Genomic DNA, 20292 nt, shown 5'->3' on the forward strand with positions numbered 1-20292 from the left:
CATAGTATGCCTCCAAGAAACACACTTCACCAAAGATTCTACTCCAAAATATATTTCTCCTTTTTATCAACAAATTTACACGGCTTCTGCCTGTACCAAGCAAAGGGGAACTCTAATTGCATTTCACCGATCCACACCATTCACCTTATCATCAGAAATTAAAGACCCAGAAGGTAGATACCTGATACTCATGGGTTATATAATGGATACAGCAATCACGGTGATTTCCTACTACGCTCCTAACAAACAACCTACACCATTCCTCTCACATATATTACAAGTGATTAATACACACAAAATAGGAACAGTGATAATGTGTGGGGATTCGAACCAGGTCCTCCTCCCATTTCTAGATAAATCACCTTTTACACCATCCAAAATAACCTCTAGATTACCTTTTTCTCAACTTCTTTCCAAATACAATCTGGTAGATTCGTGGAGAGAAAGTAACCCAATGAAAAAGAAATTCACTTATTTCTCGCACCCCCATCAAACCTTTACCAGAATAGATCATATTTTTCTAACAATAGGAATGATACCAGAAATTATTGCATCAGATATAATTCCGATTCCGTGGTCTGACCATAATGCAGTATACACTACTATAGCCTCAGCCATACCAAAAGTGCATGACCCAATGTGGTACTTACCGGACATAATGCTCAAACACCCACTACATCAGATGGCCATTGAACAAGCTTTAAAGGAATACATATCAATTAATAATACAACAGACATCTCCCCAATAACACTGTGGGAAGCTCATAAGCCTGTCTTGCGTGGTACAATACAAAGACAAATGGCACTATTTAAACGGGAACGCAAAAATCTAGCAAAAAAACTAGAACTCAATTTTAATGCAGCCTACATATCATTTCAAGATAATCCATCTCAGAGTACAAAATCTCATCTGGAAAAATCTAGATTGGAATACGATCTATTTCTCACTGAGTCAGTTGATAAATCCCTCAAACGCTCCAAACACAATTTCTACATGAATACAAACAAACCAGGTACATATTTGGCTCGGGCATTAAATTCAACTAACAAATCTTTCAAACCAATACGTTTGAAATTATCAAAAAATGTTTACACTTGTAATCCAGTTAAAATAGTCCATAAATTTCACTCACATCTCGCAACTTTATACAAGACAAACAATGAATTTAATCCTACAGAGGCTGAATCCTTCTTCTCAAAAATAACCTTACCTGAGTTATCTCAGAATCAAAAAAGCAGTTTGGATGAGCCTATAACTATAGATGAAGTTGCTAACGCCATAAAAGACCTAAAACTTAACAAAAGACCAGGCCCAGACGGCTACTCGGCTTTATACTATAAAACATTCTCAGAAATACTCTCTCCCATTCTCACTGAAACTTTTAACAAACTTCTAGATGGACATTCTTTTCGGCAAGAAACACTAATGGCAATTGTTTGTATGATCCCAAAACCCCTTTCTGATGATACTTCCTGTGTGAATTATCGGCCTATCTCTCTGTTAAACCTCGATATTAAATTATTAGCAAAAATAATAGCAAAACGCCTCAATAGCATTATAGGAAAATTAATACATAGAGATCAAGTAGGCTTCATGCCAAATAGACAGGCAGGCGATAATTAACGCAGGGCAGTGTTATTGGCACATATTGCTAAAAAACGGAAAATCCCTTTATGTTTTCTATCTCTCGATGTTAAGAGGGCATTTGACACAGTATCCTGGCAATATATGCAATATTCATTACAAAAATGGGGTTTTGGACCCCACTTTTTAACATGGATCAAAGCATTATATAATAAACCCAAAGCCTATATAAAATATGCTGGATACAAATCTGAAGCCTTTAATATCGAAAGAGGTACCCGACAGGGTTGCCCATTATCTCCCTTATTATTTGCCCTTATACTCGAACCCATGGCCCAATACATCAGAACAAACCAAACTATAACTGGCATTGAAGTAGGAGGTATTACACACAAATTATGTATATTTGCAGACGATATATTACTTTTTCTATCATCACCACAGGTCTCTGGTCCTAACTTAATACCAGCTCTTGATGGATTTGCAGCCCTATCCGGCCTTATGATTAATCCTAAGAAATGCCTAGTGCTTAATATTTCACTCACAAACATGGAATTGATCCCGGCTAGGGCTGCACTCCCATTCACATGGGCAGAAAAATCAATCCCATATCTTGGAATTCATTTAACAGCATCTCATTCTGACTTATTCTCAACCAATTATCCTCCTGTATTAAGACAGATCACAAATCTAATAAAACAATGGTCGCAACTTCCTTTATCCTGGATAGAGAAGATTAATGCAATCAAAATGACTATTCTACCCAAATTGCTTTATCTATTCAGAGTCCTCCCTATTCCAATTCCTTCCTATTTTTTGAGAATAGTACAAAAAAGAGCAACTTCGTTTATATGGGGCTCTTCTAAACCACGTATACCTATACACACACTACATCTTCCCAAAAATAAAGGAGGCCTGGGATACCCTAATTTTACTAACTACTACAGAGCAGCACATTTGGCCAGTCTGTCCAAATACCATGCAAAACAGGAAATCCCATTATGGGTATTTATAGAGGCTTCAGAAAATGACCCTCTATTAATATCAAATTTATTATGGCTTGATCCTAAAGACCGCTTTAAAATTCATAATCCCATAACTAAACACTTCTTATCTCTCTGGGATAAACTAAAAACCAAATATCAGTTACAATCTCCACACAATCCTCTCCTTTCTTTTATCAGAAATCCGGCCTTTTATCCGGCATGGATCTACCCAAATTCTTTTAAAGCTTGGACAACATCAGGCATTCAGACACTAAATGACTTCATAGCATCTAAATCATTCCTTTCATTCCCATCGCTTAGAGAAAAATATGATCTACCAAACTCTGAGATATTTAGATATCTCCAAATCAAAAATTTCTATACACCATTCCTAAAGGGGGATACACCATTATCCCAATTATCCATTTTTGAATCAATCTGTACAAAAGATCCATTTGCTAAAGGTACAATTTCATCACTTTATAATCAATTATATGGAGTAGCAAATCTTAATAGACCCTCTTACGTTCAGAGGTGGGAGGAGGACCTGGGACAAACTTTAGAAGACACGGACTGGTCTAACATATGGCTCACATCTAAGTCATCTTCACCCAACATCTTAGCACTGGAGACAAATTATAAAGTCCTAACTCGCTGGTACCTTGTACCCGCTAGAGTGGCAAAATATTCACCTAATACCTCAGCTCTTTGTTTTTGAGGATGCCCAGAAATAGGCACACATTTACACATATGGTGGACGTGCCCAGTAATCCAAACCTTCTGGAAGGAAGTCTTCGTGATTGCATCTAAAATATTTAAAAAAATAATACAACCAGATCCATATTTAACTTTACTTAATCTAAAACCGGAATGGTTAACACTCTCTCAATTCAAACTTATGATCCAACTAATAACGGCTGCAAAACAAACAGTGGCCAAGGCATGGAAATCTCCTACATTGGTACTAGCAGAAACAATTCACAGAATGAATAATACAATGTCCCATGCTAAGATGGTAGCCATCGATCAAAATCAAATTCCAAAATTTGAAAAACTTTGGCATCCTTGGATAAAACAACAGTTCCTGTCAAACTTCAATGACTCTGTCCTGTTGCCATGGTAACAGATTAAATGACTTACAGAGACACCCATTCTAATGCCCCGTACACACGGTCGGACTTTGTTCGGACATTCCGACAACAAAATCCTAGGATTTTTTCCAACGGATGTTGGCTCAAACTTGTTTTGCCTACACACGGTCGCACAAAGTTGTCGGAATTTCCGATCGCCAAGAACGCGGTGACGTCAAGCACGTACGACGAGACTAGAAAAGGCCAGTTCAGAACCAAGCGAGGCACCCTTTGGGCTCCTTTTGCTAATCTCGTGTTAGTAAAAGTTTGGTGAGAGACGATTCGCGCTTTTTCAGACTCGTGGCTTTCAGATCGTTTTCTGCCGTTCAGTTTGTGCTTGTGGGTTTGTATCTGCTCTTCAGTGCGTGCAGTCAGTTCGTATTGGAGTTTTCTGTGCGATCTTGTCCGCTCGTTGCTGTTTTTCAGGTCGCTCTTCACAGGCCTTGCTGTTCTTCAGTGCGTTCTGTTACTTCGTTCTGAGCAGCCGACCGTTTTCTAGCCATGTTGCATATGCGTACTCCTCGTAGAGTTCGTGCTGTGCGGGGGCTTGGTGTTGGGGTCCTGACCTTGACACAAGTCCAGTCCATGAACAGGGTGGGGAGGAGTTCATGGACCAAGAATTGGTTGCTTCAGCGTGACCAGTTCTGTCATATGCCTTTGCTCCGTGAGATCCGTGAGAATAATCCTGATGATTTCAGGAACTTTCTCAGGATGACGGACCCCGTATTTCACCGTTTGTTGGCTTCGCTGACCCCCTATATCAGCAGGCAGGATACCTGCATGAGGCAAGCCATCACTCCGGAGCAGAGGCTGGTCGCTACCTTGCGGTATTTGGCCACAGGGAGAAGCCTGCAGGACCTCAAGTTCTTGACAGGCATCTCCCCCCAGGCTCTGGGGATCATTATCCCAGAGACCTGTTCTGCCATCATCCAGGTTCTACAGAAGGAGTATATGAAGGTAAGATTTTTATCCTTTTATATCACATTTTATTGTATTGAATGTTTGATAATATATTGTATTTCTTTCCTCATTCCCTAATTACCATGATTGTATTATGCTGTGAATGTCCCCTTTGTCCTCATGCATGCTGGATTTTTATGTAATTATTATTTTAGGTCCTTCATACATATTTGCCCTTCAATAACCTCCCCAGCATGGTGTCTCCTGCCCTATATTCACCTCATGTAGTTACTTAACAATGTATTTTATCAGCTCCATAGTAGTGCTTTACCCCAAACACCCCCTAAAATGTTTTGAAATGTTATTTTTGATTTAAATTCAGGCAGAGGGCCAGAGGCTTTTTTTGTGGTGTCCCCAAATTTTTTGTAACCCTCCCTCCCTCAACTGCTAAGTCAGCTGATCCCAATTCTCTATCCTCAATCATCTATCTGCTGACTTTGCCAAACCCATACACACTATACCCATCTCTTTAGTGCTCAGATTTATGGATGAATTCCCCAAAGCATGTAGTGCAAGGGCCTGCCTGTATACTTTCCAATGGAACTGTTTAAAGTTCTTGTATCCTATTATGATCTTGATAGGTAATAGCAGAATGTCCAAATGTGCTCAAATGTGTACAGTGTGTATTTATATCTTTGTATTATGACACTTCTTACCTGTCCAGTGGGCTGCCAATAGTGTAACTAAGGAGGGGCTGTTCCAAGTAATACCCTGTATTTAGGCATTCATCTCTCAATGAAGTGAAGAGGGTTACCTGTCCAAGAGTTCCCCCCCCTATAATGTTAGAAATGGCCCATGAGAGGGGGGGGGGGAATATGATAGGTGTACCTTATACTTTGTTGTTGTTAAATTCCCCTTAATAAATGCTATCTGGAGGTTGACCCATAATGTTTGTGTCTAATCTGCTTGCCAGGTTTCTGTGAAAAAATAGTAATGTTTATTTTTTTTCCTCAACAGTTTCCTTCCACGCCACAGGAATGGCAGACTGTGGCCTCCCACTTTGCCCAGCGGTGGGACTTTCCTAACTGCGGAGGGGCAATTGATGGGAAACACGTCCACATCGTCCCACCACCCAACTCGGGGTCGTACTATTATAATTACAAGGGGTTTAATAGTATAGTGATGTTGGAGGTGGTGTCGGCTAATTACGACTTCTTGTATGTGGACGTGGGGAAGAATGGCCGGATGTCCGATGGTGGAGTGATCGCCCAGACGGAGTTCTACAGGCGTCTCCAGAATGGCAGCTTGGACTTGCCACCTCCAGAGGACAATGTTGAAGGTCTCCCATTTGTGTTCGTTGCTGATGAAGCATTTGCGCTGGGGGACCACCTGATGCGGCCATTCCCGATGAGGACCCTCACCCCGGAACAGAGGGTTTTTAATTACCGGCTGGCCAGAGCCCGAAGAGTGGTGGAGAACACATTTGGAATCCTGGCCAGCCGGTTCCGATTATTTATGACACCCATCCATATGGCGGAGTATAAACTGAACCATATAATACTTGCCTGCTGTGTTCTCCATAATTTTCTACGAAAACATTCAGCCAACTATGCTGGCTCAGTTGGGCCTGAGGCCGGAATCCCAAATACATCAACAATGACGGCACTTGAAAGCGGCCGTCCTGGCTTGCCCTCCCTGAATGCCCGTGATGTCCGGTTACGATACCTGGAGTTCTTTGCGGGTAGGGGGGCTATCAATATGCCAGACAATATGTGACACCTTTTTCAAATAAAAAACAACCAAAAGAAATTCTTGGTGGACATTTACTGCTTGTGTTTGTTTTAGCTGACCCTGACAGAAATGTGTTGAGTGCAGAAAATGTCGTGATTGGGTAACCTTATAAAAAACAGTGTTGGCTGGTACTTCCTAAATGCAAAAACACATTTCACTACAAGTGCACTTGCAACTGCACTGAACCTGCACTTGTAGTGCAAAGAGGATTTGCCCTTAGGAAACCCCCATTTGTGCATAAAACAACAATTACATCACCCCAAAAGTGTTGTAGTGTTGAGACAATAATCCACACATTCTTGAGTAAGGCACTTTTTTATACCTGCACAATCACATGCGCATTTACCAAAGGTTTTTAAAACAAACCAACATGTTTGTTGTATAACAATGTTTGCAGTAGCATTATGAAAAATCAAAATATCCATTTCAGATAAAACAGGCCTGTGTAAAACCAACAAGAAAGCCAAAAAACTTGAACTTACAAAGTTCACATTAGGTAAAACCTGAAGGCTATATCAGACATCAGTATTTAGGAACTGGGTTTGATATAGCGTTCAGATGGGGGGAAATCACCCCTGGAAAAGCCAAATTTGGAAGATGCACACCAATTTACAAATGTCCATATGTGCTATCTGCCATCATGGGGGATCAAGGGACGTGTTTGGGGGGAGCAAGCCCTTCCTCAACGCTACTTTATAATTGAGGAAGGGGTTGCCCCCCCAAAACGCGTCCATTGATCTCCCGTGATGGCAGATAGCACATGTTGGCACACTGTGTGCATCCTCCAAATTTGGCTTTTCTAAACATTGAAAAAAGTTTGGTACGATAAAACAGGTGATTTTGTGGGGTTTAAATTCGCCCCAAAACATCAATGATGTTATTATTTTTTTTAATAACATCACTGATTTGTTGATGTATGTTTTGCAATTGGAGATTACACCCCATGATCTCCCCGATCAGTATCTGGGCACTTTCAGATGTAAAGTGTTCTGGATCCCTCACATCACGATCACCTAAAAAGAGATAAAGAACAAAAAAAAAGGTCTCAAAAATCTGCCACCAGCCATCTCTTTTACCTGAGTCTGTGGTCGCAGACACTCACCTGTTGTGGTGCCAATCTCCACCACGTCTTCTTCTTCCTCCTGCTCAGCTTCTTGGGTTGGTATTTCCCCTTCTTCCAGAGAGGGGGGGTCTCTGGTCTCCTGGGATGAGGGGTGTCCGAGTCTTTTCTCCCCTATGTAAAACAAAAATGGTATACTTAGCACACAGATATTTGATGGCAGAACTATAGAAATAGGAAACATTGCTTGGAAGTGGGGTACAATTGTCTATTTTAGCCGAGTTCCAAGATGTATATTTTTTATTGCCCTTTGTCAAGCTGCAATACTTTACCTGTTTGGTACAAGCTTCACAGATGGAGACCCCCCTATAGTATACACTGGAGCACCTGTGTGGCCCCCTAATAAAAATGGTGTTCTTGTGTCCCACACTAGTGCTCCAGTGTCCAGATGTGAAAACAGCTGCTCAGTGTCCTCTCCTTACACACAATCTAGTTTGCATTTCATTCTAGTAACAAACCCATCTACACAAACAAATATTTGGCATCCAAGTAGGCCCCCAAAAATGTGTGAAAATGCATATGGCCTAAACAATGGTGTTCTAGAGGCCGAAAGAAAAATGTTTGATACGAACGAATAATGTGCCCATGAACATTAAAGCTGACCTTTGGAAACGTTACAACTAATCAAAGCATATGGAGCAGAACGAACGTAATAAAGACAGAAAGAATAGGAACACAGCACAACTACTTACTTTTTTGCAGCACTCTCCGGATCTTTCGGTACTGCTCTGGCTCTCTCAACTTCAGGTCCGACCACCGCTTCCTGAGCTGATCTTTAGACCTTCGTACCCCGAAATTCCGCTCTAGACTCCTGACCACTTTCGCCATGATTTTGGCCTTTCGGATATTGGGGTTGGGGTAAGGCCCATATTTTCCGTCATAGTCGGGACTTCCTCATGATGTCGACCATCTCCAACATCTCCCCAAACGACATATTTGTGGCCTTAAAACGTCTCCTTCTGGATCGGGACGTGCCTGGATCCGCCCTTTCCTCCTCCTCCTCGTTGCTACAATTAGCCCGCACCTGCTGTATGTCCGCCATCATGCTCTTCCCCCACTGCGCCGAACGAAAAGGGGCGGGGAATACACTAGAAAGAACGTCAGGGGCGGGCGGAGTTACACGCATGCGCAGTGTATATAAAGCGTAACACGCATGCGTATTACGTTTGATCTGTGAGCGGAGGAAGGAGCATTGAACGCGGCGATCGTAAGAACGAAGGTAAGAGACAAACTTGGGCCTATACTGCTTCTATAGATTGAGGCCTATATTGTAACAAGATTAGGAGAGTTTGGTGTGACATTAGGCTTTGTCTTGTGTTGTGTCTTGCAGTGAACATGGATATGGTACTGAAAGATCAGGACTTCATTTCAGTCTTCATAGAGATGCTAAGGGAGCTGCCCTGTCTGTGGGAGATTAAACACCCCCATTACAAGAACCAAGCAAAGAGGAAGGCAGCACTGGAGCAATTGTGTGAAATTGTGAAGCAGGTGATCCCCACGGCAGACATCACTTTTTTAAAGATTTTCATTGGTGGCCTGAGGAGCACATATCTGAGGGAGCGCAAGAAAGTCCTGGATTCACAGAGATCCGGAGCAGCAGATGACATCTATGTCCCCAGGATGTTGTACTACGACAGGCTGCACTTTCTGGCAGGCCAGACTGAACCCAGGCCATCACTCTCCAGTCTTCCTTCCACGCTTCCTTCCCCCCCAGCTGGGGCTTCTGACGCCCAACCTGGGCCTTCCAGGCCACATGTGGAGGAGCCCAGATTGAGCCAGGTATAGCATTCCTCTAAATATTTCTGCTTGTCCAATCAATGATGTTAACTAGATGTTAGTTGGGAGTACTAATTTATGATTGTGATTGATGATGCAAAAACTAAAACCATGTCCATTTTTCATACACAGGGAAGTCTCAGCCAGGAGGTGGCCAGGCCGAGCCGGCTGGCTGATCTGCAGGTCCCTCCACCCCCCCTGGAAACAGAAAGTGGCAGTAGGAGGAGTACCCCAGAGGAGGCTGCTATCAGATTTTTTTGTAGGGCTACAGAGGTCCTGGGAGCACCACACACCAGGCAGGAGAACATTGCTGCATTCATAGCCTATAAAATGCAGAGGATGGAGGAGGGCCAAAAAGCCATGTGTGAGGCCCTCATATCAGAGGCTCTGGCGAAAGGTATGAGGGGCCAAATTACACCTCAAACACACCTTCGCGATGGTCCTCCTCCTCCTCCTGCAGGTCCTACTCCTCCTCCAGGTCCTACTCCTCCTCCTGCCACATCTCCAACTGCACAGCCACAGCCCGGAAGGAAGTGTGAAAGGAAGACCAGACAGTGAGGACCCTGGATCCAGTCTGGTCGGCCAAAAGATGCAGCCTCTTGTGGTACCACAGCCTGGGGACACTGATGTCATCTGCTGCTATCCGGATCTCTGTGAATCCCGGACCAGACTGCCCTCCCTTACATATGGACTCCTCAGGCCACCAATTTTGAGGTTTAAGAATTGATGTCTGCCGTGGGGGTCCCAGGCTTCACTAATTTCTCCTGTTGATCCAGTGTTGCCTTCCTCTTTGTTTGGTTCTGAGCCCTTAATAAAGGATTTTTGTTTTGAATTATACTCTCCTATGTGTTTTACTTCAAAAATGATGGTTTGTTTGTGAGGATTCAGGTACATTTCTAATATACAATGTGAAATGAACAAGGGACACCAACAACAAAAAATCTCATGGAGATTAAATAATAAAAGATATCAATGGTGTTGGGGTAACTTGCCACACAAAACACACACAAAAATATTCTGGAGTAAAAATAAAAATAACATTGAACAAAGATCAGCCTTGGAAAAAATCCAAACATTAAAGAAAAAAAAAGGCTTAAAAACAAAAAAAAAAAACATAAAAAATATAAAACTGTCAGATGTGACAACTAATAACAATATATTGAGGGAATCCCACTAAAAAAACACAAATAAAACTTTGTGAGAAGTGTGTGTGAATATGAGCAGCAAAACTACTTAATTCTTGTCACATTATAAAGAAGAAGAGAGTGCGCTGTATTAAACCATTTTTTACATTGCAGCGTGACGAAAGTGCTGTATCCATTGCGAACGCTAAGTTTACCAGAACGAGCTGTCCCGTGTCGTAATTTCTTCTGAGCATGCGTGGCACTTTGTGCGTCGGAACAGGCCACACACGGTCGGAATTGACGCGATCGGATTTTGTTGTCGGAAAATTTTATCTCCTGCTGTCCAACTTTGTGTGTCGGAAAATCCGATGGAAAATGTCCGATGGCGCCCACACACGGTCGGAATTTCCGACAACACGCTCCGATCGGACAATGTCCATCGGAAAATCCGACCGTGTGTACGGGGCATAAGGCTTCAAAGAGAACTAAAAAGAATAATAAACTGACGAGCGGGACAACCTTGTGGACCATACCTCTACCTTTCAACCCTTTTTCTTCTTTCTCTTTCCTTTTCTCCACCTTACGATTAAAGCTCATTATCAGAATTTATTTGACCTATATACACTCTACTTGTAAACAATATGTATAGTAGGTATAAATCATTTAAATACCTACAAAAGTAACTAAGGAAATGATATATATCTTTAATTTAATTTAGGTTTACGTGAACCCAATGTTTAATATTTGAAATTTCATGATATTTACCTATATAAACCCTACTGTAAAACAATGAGCTTACTTTATAGATCCTTGTAAACTTACTTTATGTATCTTTATAACATTGTATACTCAATAAACTTCTTTTGACAAGGAAAAAGTGCTTTGTAAATTAACGATAAATAAATTTAAAAAAGCTATTTCTAAATGAATATGGTGATACAAAATATAAAGAAACACAAATGAGTTACAATTAATTCGATAATGATTGTATTGAATATTTTCTAAAATAAAAGTTTGGTGAAGCAGACATGCAGATTAGTAACGTATATCACATTCATTATGCCAAACATTAAATAGTTATAACCCTAAGTGGAGAGTAAAAGATTTGATCAAATAAAAATCTCCTGGGATAAAAAAAAAAAAAATTGAATCACTGCAGTAATGGGTTTGACGTATAGTACGGTATATTAAAAACTCTCTATATAAACATAGTAAGTGATTATATTTATTCTGTTTTTGTTTTTATGTCAGCATGATGGAAGGACTTGGCCAGCTGACTGATGGTGTTTCCGGTCTTGATGACTTCACTTTGACTCATGAATATCATATGTGGCCTGGATATGACTACGTAGGGTGGAGCAATGAAAGTTTCTCCAATGGATATGTGGAAATAATGTTTGAATTTGACAGAATGAGAAATTTTACAACAATGAAGGTTTGTAAAGTCAAATTGCATGGATGTTTGGTAAAATTAAAAATACGACTAAGTACTACTAAGTACTATTAATACTACTAAGTATTATTATTAATAATAATAATAATAATATCCGCATCAAATAAATGTGACCGTAAATGGCATTTATTTATATATACGGTCTCATATAGTTTATTGCTACTAGTTATGTAATATTAAAGTTAGTTTGTTATGCTGCTTCCACAACCATCCACCTTTCTAATGCACTGGCAATGCCATTTCACGTGAGCTTTTTTTTCCAGCAGTGTTGCTGAAACAAGTTTCTTGCACTACAGATTTCATTTTTCCAGTGCCATTAAAGACCATATATGCTCTGGTAACCTCTGAGTGCTGTAAATCAGTTTACTACAGGTACAAATAACAAATTATGTATACATAAGTGGTATCGCTGTGATTGTCAGGAGCAGGGATGCGCTTCGTGTTCGAATCGAACGCATGTTCAGTCGTTCACCGAATTCAGAACGATATGGGCCGTTCGCCCCATAATTCACTGCGGCATCGCAGTGTATTGCTGGCTGATGATTGGCCAAGCATGCACTATGACCCGCATGCTTGGCCAATCACAGCGCCATCTGTACAGAGAGCCGTAATTGGCCAAAGCCAGGGTGGCTTTGGCCAATTATGGCTCAGGGGGTTTAGTATATGCCCCACACTATATAAGGCCGCCTGCACGGCGGCCCTGTGTAGTGTGTTCCGGCGTTGAGAGAGAGATAGATAGACAGAGAGACAGTGTAATTTCATTTAAGTTAGATAAAGTAGGCAGGCAAGTCAGTTAGCTGCACTTACAGTGTATTGTATATATATATACATCCTAGGTGTTTTATATATATATATATATATATATATATATATATATATATATATATATATATATATACTGTATTTAGTTTAGCTAGAACCGTTCCTGTTATTCTCTTCCTAATACTGACAGGCAGGCAGGTGTTTTTACAGTATTTACAGCTACCTGAAGAAAATTGCTGGTGTTCTTCTGATCCTATTAGTCCTATTAGCTACAGTATTTACAGTTAGTGTAGTGCGTCCTCTGCACAGTGTGCACCTAAAGCTACCTGAAGAAAATTAGGGGTGTTCTTCTGATCCTTTTAGTACAGTACCACAGGCAGCTGTAGTATTTACAAGTTAGTGTAGTGCGTCCTTTGCATGGCGTGCACCTAAAGCTACCTGAAGAAAATTAGAGGTGTTCTTCTGATCCTATTAGTACAGTACCACAGGCAGCTGTAGTATTTACAAGTTAGCGTAGTGTGTCCTCTGCACAGTGTGCACCTAAAGCTACCTGAAGAAAATTAGTGGTGTTCTTCTGATCCCATTAGCACAGTACCGCAGGCAGCTGCAGTATTTACAAGTTAGTGTAGTGCGTCCTCTGCACAGTGTGCAGCTAAAGCTACCTGAAGAAAATTAGTGGTGTTCTTCTGATCCTATTAGTACAGTACCGCAGGCAGCTGCAGTATTTACAAGTTAGTGTAGTGCGTCCTCTGCACAGTGTGCACCTAAAGCTACCTGAAGAAAATTAGTGGTGTTCTTCTGATCCTATTAGTACAGTACCGAAGGCAGCTGCAGTATTTACAATTTAGTGTAGTGCGTCCCTTGCACAGTGTGCACCTAAAGCTACCTGAAGAAAATTAGTGGTGTTCTTCTGATCCTATTAATACCACAGGCAGGCAGCTACAGTATTTACAGTTAGTGTAGTGCGTCCTCTGCACAGTGTGCACCTAAAGCTACCTGGAGACAATTGCTGTTGTTCTGCTCCTATTAATACCAAAGGCAGGCAGCTACAGTATTTACAGTTAGTGTACTGTGTCCTCTGCACAGTGTGCAACTAAAGCTACCTGAAGAAAATTAGTGGTGTTCTTCTGATCCTATTAATACCACAGGCAGGCAGCTACAGTATTTACAGTTAGTGTACTGTGTCCTCTGCACAGTGTGCACCTAAAGCTACCTGGAGACAATTGCTGTTGTTCTGCTCCTATTCATACCACAGGCAGGCAGCTATAGTATTTACAGTTAGTGCACTGTGTCCTCTGCACAGTGTACACCTACAGCTACCTAAAGAAAATTAGTGGTGTTCTTCTGATCCTATTAATACCACAGGTAGGCAGCTAGAGTATTTACAGTTAGTGCAGTGCGTCCTCTGCACAGTGTGCACCTAAAGCTACCTGGAGACAATTGCTGTTGTTCTGCTCCTATTAATACCACAGGCAGGCAGCTACAGTATTTACAGTTAGTGCACTGTGTCCTCTGCACAGTGTGCACCTAAAGCTACCTGAAGAAAATTAGTGGTATTCTTCTGATCCTATTAATACCACAGACAGGCACCTACAGTATTTACAGTTAGTGTACTGCGTCCTCTGCACCTAAAGCTACCTGAAGAAAATTAGGGGTGTTCTTCTAATCCTATTAGTACAGTACCACAGGCAGCTATAGTATTTACAAGTTAGTGTAGTGCTTCCTCTGCACAGTGTGCACCTAAAGCTACCTGAAGAAAATTAGTGGTGTTCTTCTGATCCTATTAGTACAGTACCACAGGCAGCTGTAGTATTTACAAGTTAGTGTAGTGCGTCCTCTGCACGGTGTGCACCTAAAGCTACCTGAAGAAAATTAGGGGTGTTCTTCTGATCCTATTAGTACAGTACCACAGGCAGCTGTAGTATTTACAAGTTAGTGTAGTGCGTCCTCTGCACAGTGTGCACCTAAAGCTACCTGAAGAAAATTAGTGGTGTTCTTCTGATCCTATTAGTACAGTACCGCAGGCAGCTGCAGTATTTACAAGTTAGTGTAGTGCGTCCTCTGCACAGTGTGCACCTAAAGCTACCTGAAGAAAATTAGTGGTGTTCTTCTGATCCTATTAGTACAGTACCGCAGGCAGCTGCAGTATTTACAAGTTAGTGTAGTGCGTCCTCTGCACAGTGTGCACCTAAAGCTACCTGAAGAAAATTAGTGGTGTTCTTCTGATCCTATTAGTACAGTACCGCAGGCAGCTGCAGTATTTACAAGTTAGTGTAGTGCGTCCTCTGCACAGTGTGCACCTAAAGCTACCTGAAGAAAATTAGTGGTGTTCTTCTGATCCTATTAGTATAGTACCGCAGGCAGCTGCAGTATTTACAAGTTATGCCGCGTACACACGGTCGGACTTTTCGGCTACAAAAGTCCGACAGCCCGTCCGACAGACTTTCGGCGGACTTTTGGCGGACTTGCGGCAGACTTTCTAACGAGCAGACTTGCCTACACACGATCACACAAAAGTTTGACAGCCTAGTACGCGGTGACGTACACCAAGTCCGACGAGACTATAAAACGGAAGTTCAATAGCCCGTTCGGCTCCTTCTGCTAATCTCGTGTTTATCTCGTGTTAGCAGAAGTTTGGTGAGAGACGATTCGCGCTTGTGAGACTCGTATTTTTCAGTTCGTTTTAACTGTTGTTCAGTCTGTGCTTGTGAGGTTTGTATCTGCTTTTCAGTGCGTTTGGTCAGTTGGCATTGAGAAATCTTTGTTTTATTGTCCGCTCGTTCCAGATTTTCAGGTCGCTCTTCACAGGCCTTGCTGTTCTTCAGTGCGTTCTGTTAAGTGCGTTCTGACCAGCCGACCGTTTTGAAGCCATGTTACCTGTACGTACTCGTCGTAGAGCTCATGCATTGTATGTGCTTGGTGCTGTAGTTCATTCTTCAGCCCAAGACCAGTCCATGAACAGGGCGAGGAGGAGTTCATGGACCAAGAATTGGTTGCTCCAGCGTGACCAGTTCTGTCACATGCCATTGCTCCGTGAGATCCGTGAGAATAATCTTGAGGATTTCAGGAACTTTCTCCGGATGACAGACCCCGTTTTTGACCGTTTGTTGGCTTTGCTGACCCCCTATATCAGCAGGCAGGATACCTGCATGAGGCAAGTCATCACTCCGGAGCAGAGGCTAGTTGCCACGTTGCGGTACTTGGCAACAGGGAGAAGCCTGCAGGACTTGAAATTCTCGACAGGCATCTCCCCCCAGGCTCTGGGTATCATTATCCCAGAGACCTGTTCTGCCATCATTCAGGTCATGCAGAAGGACTATATTAAGGTAAGAATTTTTTCTTTTATTAGCATCACATGTTATTTTATTTAATCTTTGATAATGTAATGTATTTCTTAACTCAAACACTCCTTACCATCATTGCAATATAGTGTGAATGTCCCCTTTTTCTCCTCATGCATGCTGTAATTTTTTCCTGTTCTTTTTTGTCATGCACGTATATTTGCCTTCACTAACCTCCCCAGCATACAATGCTGGGCACATATCCACCTAGTCTACTCAGTTTGAATGTATTTAGTCAGCTGCATTGTATTTTGTTTCCCCTAAACTCCATCCAAATAGTGTGTGTGTCATTAACTAGATTTCCAACCCCCCCTATACTCCATCCAAATAGTGTGTGTGTCATTAACTAGATTTCCAAACCCCTCCCCCCCTAAACTCCATCCAAATAGTGTGTGTGTCATTAACTAGATTTCCAAACCCCCCCCTAATAATTTGCTATAATGTTCTGTGGTGTTGATTTTTACAAAGCAAATATATGTTGCACTTTGCAAAATGCATTTGCACTCTGCAAGTGCATTTGCTCCAGGGTTTTAGTAAATGAGCAGAAGCTCTGCTGATTTCCATCATCCAATCATGTGCAAGCCACAAAGTGTTTGTATTAATTGCCCTTGCGTGTGATTGGGTACTCCTTGCAACATGAAGCCTTTTTACCTTACCTCATTTACTAAGCTGTGGAGCAACTGCACTTGCAGAGCGCGACAACTGCACTTTTTAAACTGCACAGTCTTGTAGCCTTTAGTCAATAAAACCCTGCGTGTCCTTAAACTTTTAATTTCTAATTTCACCACCCCCTAAAATGTAACAATGTGCCATCAGAGGGGGTGAGCAATCTGATAAGTGTGCCTTTCCATATTATTTATTCAAGAAGATTTCAAGTATTTAATGTTATACTGATGCTGGACAATAATGTTTTAAGTGTATAATGTTCTTGCAATGTTCTTTTCTAAATTACTGAGTTTTGTTTTCTTGTTTGATTCCCCAGTTTCCTTCAACGCCACAGGAATGGCAGACTGTGGCATCCCATTTTGCCACCTGTTGGGACTTTCCCAATTGTGGAGGGGCTATAGATGGGAAACATGTCCACATCGTGCCACCACCCTATTCGGGGTCATACTATTTTAATTATAAGGGGTTCCATAGTATTGTCTTAATGGCGGTGGTGTCGGCACAATATGAATTTCTCTATGTGGACGTGGGGAAGAATGGCCGGATGTCGGATGGAGGAGTATTTGCCCAGACGGAGTTCTGCCAGCGTCTCCAGAGTGGTGGCCTGGGATTGCCACCTGATGTGGATAACGTGGAAGGACTCCCCTTTGTCTTCATAGCAGATGAAGCCTTCGCTCTGAGCAAGCACCTCATGAGGCCATTCCCCCAAAGAACCCTCACCCCGGAGAGGAGGGTTTTTAATTTCCGGCTGGCCAGAGCAAGAAGAGTTGTTGAGAATGCTTTTGGGATTCTGGCCAGCCGGTTCCGCCTGTTTCAGACATCCATAAACTTGGCGGAATACAAACTTAATTTCATCATTTTAGCGTTCTGCATCCTGCACAACTTTTTAAACAAAACATTCTACAAATTATATTGTGCCAGTTGGGCCTGAGGCCAGACTTATTAGTGACAATCTGACGGGGCTGGATACTTTCTGTACTGGCTTGGCCCCCCAAAGTGCCCGTCAAGTTCGAGATCAATATGTCAATTATTTTATGGGTAGGGGGGCCATTGCAATGCCCCAGGATATTTAATTTCTCTAAATAAAAAATATTGATGAAATATTGAATTATATGTATTGCTTGCCTTTCTTTTTGGCTTTCTCCTAGGTTATGGTAGAGCAAGTGTATTTTCCTTGACTAAATAAGCATCATTGTCACTGTAAACAAATATTTTAAATTTAAACAAACTGAAAATGAGCATTGAAATAACAAACCACACATTTAGTTAATTACTAAACAGATGTTTTAATATTCTGTATACATTCACTTATGCATTTGTAAAAAATGTTGATAGTCAAAAAAAATCTATATATTTACAAATTTGGAACAATATAATTAGGTCATTTTTTTTTTTTTTAACTATATAATTTTTTTTGGGGGTTCTAACAAACAGGCCTCTTTTTTATTTATTTTTTTTTTTTTTTTTATTTTTTAAAAACAGGCCTCTCTTTTGTTTTTGTTTTTTTTTTTTGTTTTTTTAAAAGCAGGCCTCTTTTTTGTTTTTTTTTGTTTTTTTAAAAACAGGCCTCTATTTTTTTTTTATGTTTTTTTTAAAAACAGGCCTCTATTTTTTGAAAATTTTTTTTTTTTTTGGAAAACAGGCCTCTATTTTTATGTTTTTTGTTTTTTTGTTTTTTCAAAACAGGCCTCTATTTTTTTAAGATTTTTTTATTTTTTAGTTAAACAGGCATATAATTTAGACCAAATAAAAAAGAGAAGGCCCAGAATGGGGTCAGCAAACAAGGAAATTAAGAACATGATCGATGTTTTTTGGGTTGAAAAAGAGCATTTAGATTCGACCCAAAACATCGATCATGTCCTTCATTTCCTGCTGCATACGATCCAGCCGATTCCGCATTTGATCAATCTCCCCATTCCAGGCCATTATTTGAGCAATTAGTCGTTGGGCACTGTCTGTTGTAAAATTTTCACTCGGACCTAAAATTGAAAAAAAGATGTGTTTAGAAACATGCAGACATACATAGATTACCTTACCATAAGCTGGTGTCTCAGACACTGACCTGGTGGGGTGCCCATGTCGCATACTTCCGAAACATCCTCGGGGGTGGCGCTGTTGCTTGAGTCAAGCACAACCAGATCACCTAAAATAGAGTTAAAAATTTTCATCACAAAATATGCAGCCATACATAGATTACCGTAAGGTGGTGTGTCAGACACTCACCTGGTGGGGTGCCCATGTCGCCCACCTCTCCTTCCTCCACATCCTCAGTGGGGCTTGGGCTGATTTCCCAATTATGTTCTTTCGGTTGGGGGGGACTGGGTTCATCTTGGCTGAGTCTTTTTTCCCCTATGTGAACCAAAAAAATAATATACTTAGCACACAGATATTTTAGTACATAGTAATCTTCAAACATTGTAGTGAAGTGGTGTACAAATTGTCTGTTTGTGTAGAGTTCCGAGTTTAATAAATTTTTAATTTTATAAAGACATATCTAGATAGATAGATCGATATCTATATATATCTATCTCTAAATATCAATAGACATATAAATATATATATATATATATATATATATATTTAAATATATATAGATGTGTGTGTATATATATATCTAGAGATAGATAGATCTATCTCTAGATATATATATCTCTATATCTCTCTCTATATCTATCTATCTATCTATCTATCTATCTATCTATCTATCTATCTATCTATCTATCTATCTATATCCATAGATCTATAGATAGATCTATAGATATAGATAGATAGATAGATAGATAGATAGATAGATAGATAGATAGATAGATAGATAGATAGATAGATTAATAAAAGATCTAGGTCTGTATATATGTAACGAGGTAGTACACACCTGATGTGTCTCCACCATTATTCATCCCACTACGCACCGTAGAAAGAATGGGCGGAGAATATGAGTTAAAATCGAACGTCAGGGGCGGGCGACGCAGGCGGAGTTTCACACATGCGCAGTGTATAAAGAGAGGTATTGCGCATGTGTCGTACGTACGTTCTCTGCGTAGAGTCAAGGGCGGGGTATATGTGTAAAGAAAAAGAACGTCAGGGGCGGGCCAAGCAGGCGGAGTACTACGCATGTGCAGTGTATAAAACATTGTTACGTATTGTGTCGTACGTACGTTCTGTGCGTAGATGATAGTGGACCGGGACGCTACAAAACGAAGGTAATTTAAAATTTTGAAATTTGGTCAAAACTTTGTAGCAAGCAGTCTATATGGCTTGACAGATTGATGAGGCCTACGTAGGGATAAGATGATGAGGGTTTAGCAGAAACATAAGTGTTTTTTGTCTTGTGTCTTTATCTTTTACAAACATTATGAATGCCAAATTTAAAGAGCCTGAATTTTTGTCGGCTTTCATTGACAAATACAGAGAGATGAGGAATCTGTGAGCGGTCAAACACCCTCAATATTATTTGAAACATGTAAGGAAGTCAACGCTGGAGAGACTTCTGACGACCATCCTGGAAGCAACGATGGAGATGTTGTTAAAGAAAATTGGGATCTTGAGGAACATGTATAAGGGGGAGCATAACAAGATCCAGGATTCCATGAGATCAGGAGCATCAGCAGATGATGTATGTGTACCCACGCTGTGGAATTACAATAAACTACGGTTTCTT

General features: G+C 41.0%; 1 protein-coding gene across 2 annotated transcripts in view; it reads left to right on the forward strand.

The window, feature by feature from the left end:
• The window catches only part of DDR2 (discoidin domain receptor tyrosine kinase 2), a 388089-nt gene that overhangs the window by 244630 nt on the left and 123167 nt on the right, over positions 1-20292 (forward strand). For both annotated transcript variants that reach the window (XM_073592847.1, XM_073592848.1), the window contains exon 7: positions 11664-11847. In XM_073592847.1, the coding sequence (XP_073448948.1) occupies positions 11664-11847 (184 nt within the window). The remainder of the gene's footprint in view (positions 1-11663; positions 11848-20292) is intronic.

Source organism: Aquarana catesbeiana, linkage group LG07, assembly GCF_042186555.1.
Source record: "Aquarana catesbeiana isolate 2022-GZ linkage group LG07, ASM4218655v1, whole genome shotgun sequence".
NCBI classification, from domain to species: Eukaryota; Metazoa; Chordata; class Amphibia; order Anura; family Ranidae; genus Aquarana; species Aquarana catesbeiana.